Source organism: Pygoscelis adeliae, unplaced genomic scaffold (genome assembly GCF_000699105.1).
Source record: "Pygoscelis adeliae isolate BGI_AS28 unplaced genomic scaffold, ASM69910v1 Scaffold294, whole genome shotgun sequence".
Taxonomy (NCBI): Eukaryota; Metazoa; Chordata; class Aves; order Sphenisciformes; family Spheniscidae; genus Pygoscelis; species Pygoscelis adeliae.
Window position 1 is genome coordinate 477,488 of NW_008824722.1, and position 450 is coordinate 477,937.

At 70.7% G+C, this 450-nt stretch overlaps 1 protein-coding gene across 1 annotated transcript in view; it reads right to left on the reverse strand.

Annotated features, from left to right (window-relative positions):
* The window catches only part of PDZD7 (PDZ domain containing 7), a 5,608-nt gene extending 5,520 nt beyond the window's left edge, over positions 1 to 88 (reverse strand). Inside the window, exon 1 of the mRNA XM_009323282.1 lies at positions 84 to 88. Coding sequence (XP_009321557.1) covers positions 84 to 88 — 5 coding nt within the window. The remainder of the gene's footprint in view (positions 1 to 83) is intronic.
* Positions 89 to 450: the final 362 nt, after the last annotated feature.

The window sequence follows — 450 nt, forward strand, 5'->3', positions numbered from 1 at the left end:
CTTGGGTTAGGGGCTGGGGGCGCACGGCCGGTGTGGGGACACGCACCCACACGCACACACACCCCATGCACCCACACGCCCACGGCATGCGTGTTTATACCCCTGCGCACGCAGACGCGTGCAAGCCCAGCCGTGCCGCCCGTCCGCACACTCACAGACACCCACGGAGCGCCGCTGCACGCGCAGCGGTGCACACGCGTGTGCACAGCCCTGCTCACACGCACGCACACAGGCGCAGCTGTGCACACGCGTGCGCCCGCACGCACCACCCTATGCACAAGCAGGCGCCCGCTTCTGCAGAGGCGCTGCCCGGCACACGCTCGCACGCAGCTGCAGTGCCACGCGTGAACGCCAACGCGACACGCGTGAGCACAACGTTACAAGCGCGCGCGCGCGCGCGCGCGGCACAAGGCATCAAAACCCGGCTGAGCCCGCGGGTGCGCACGGCTG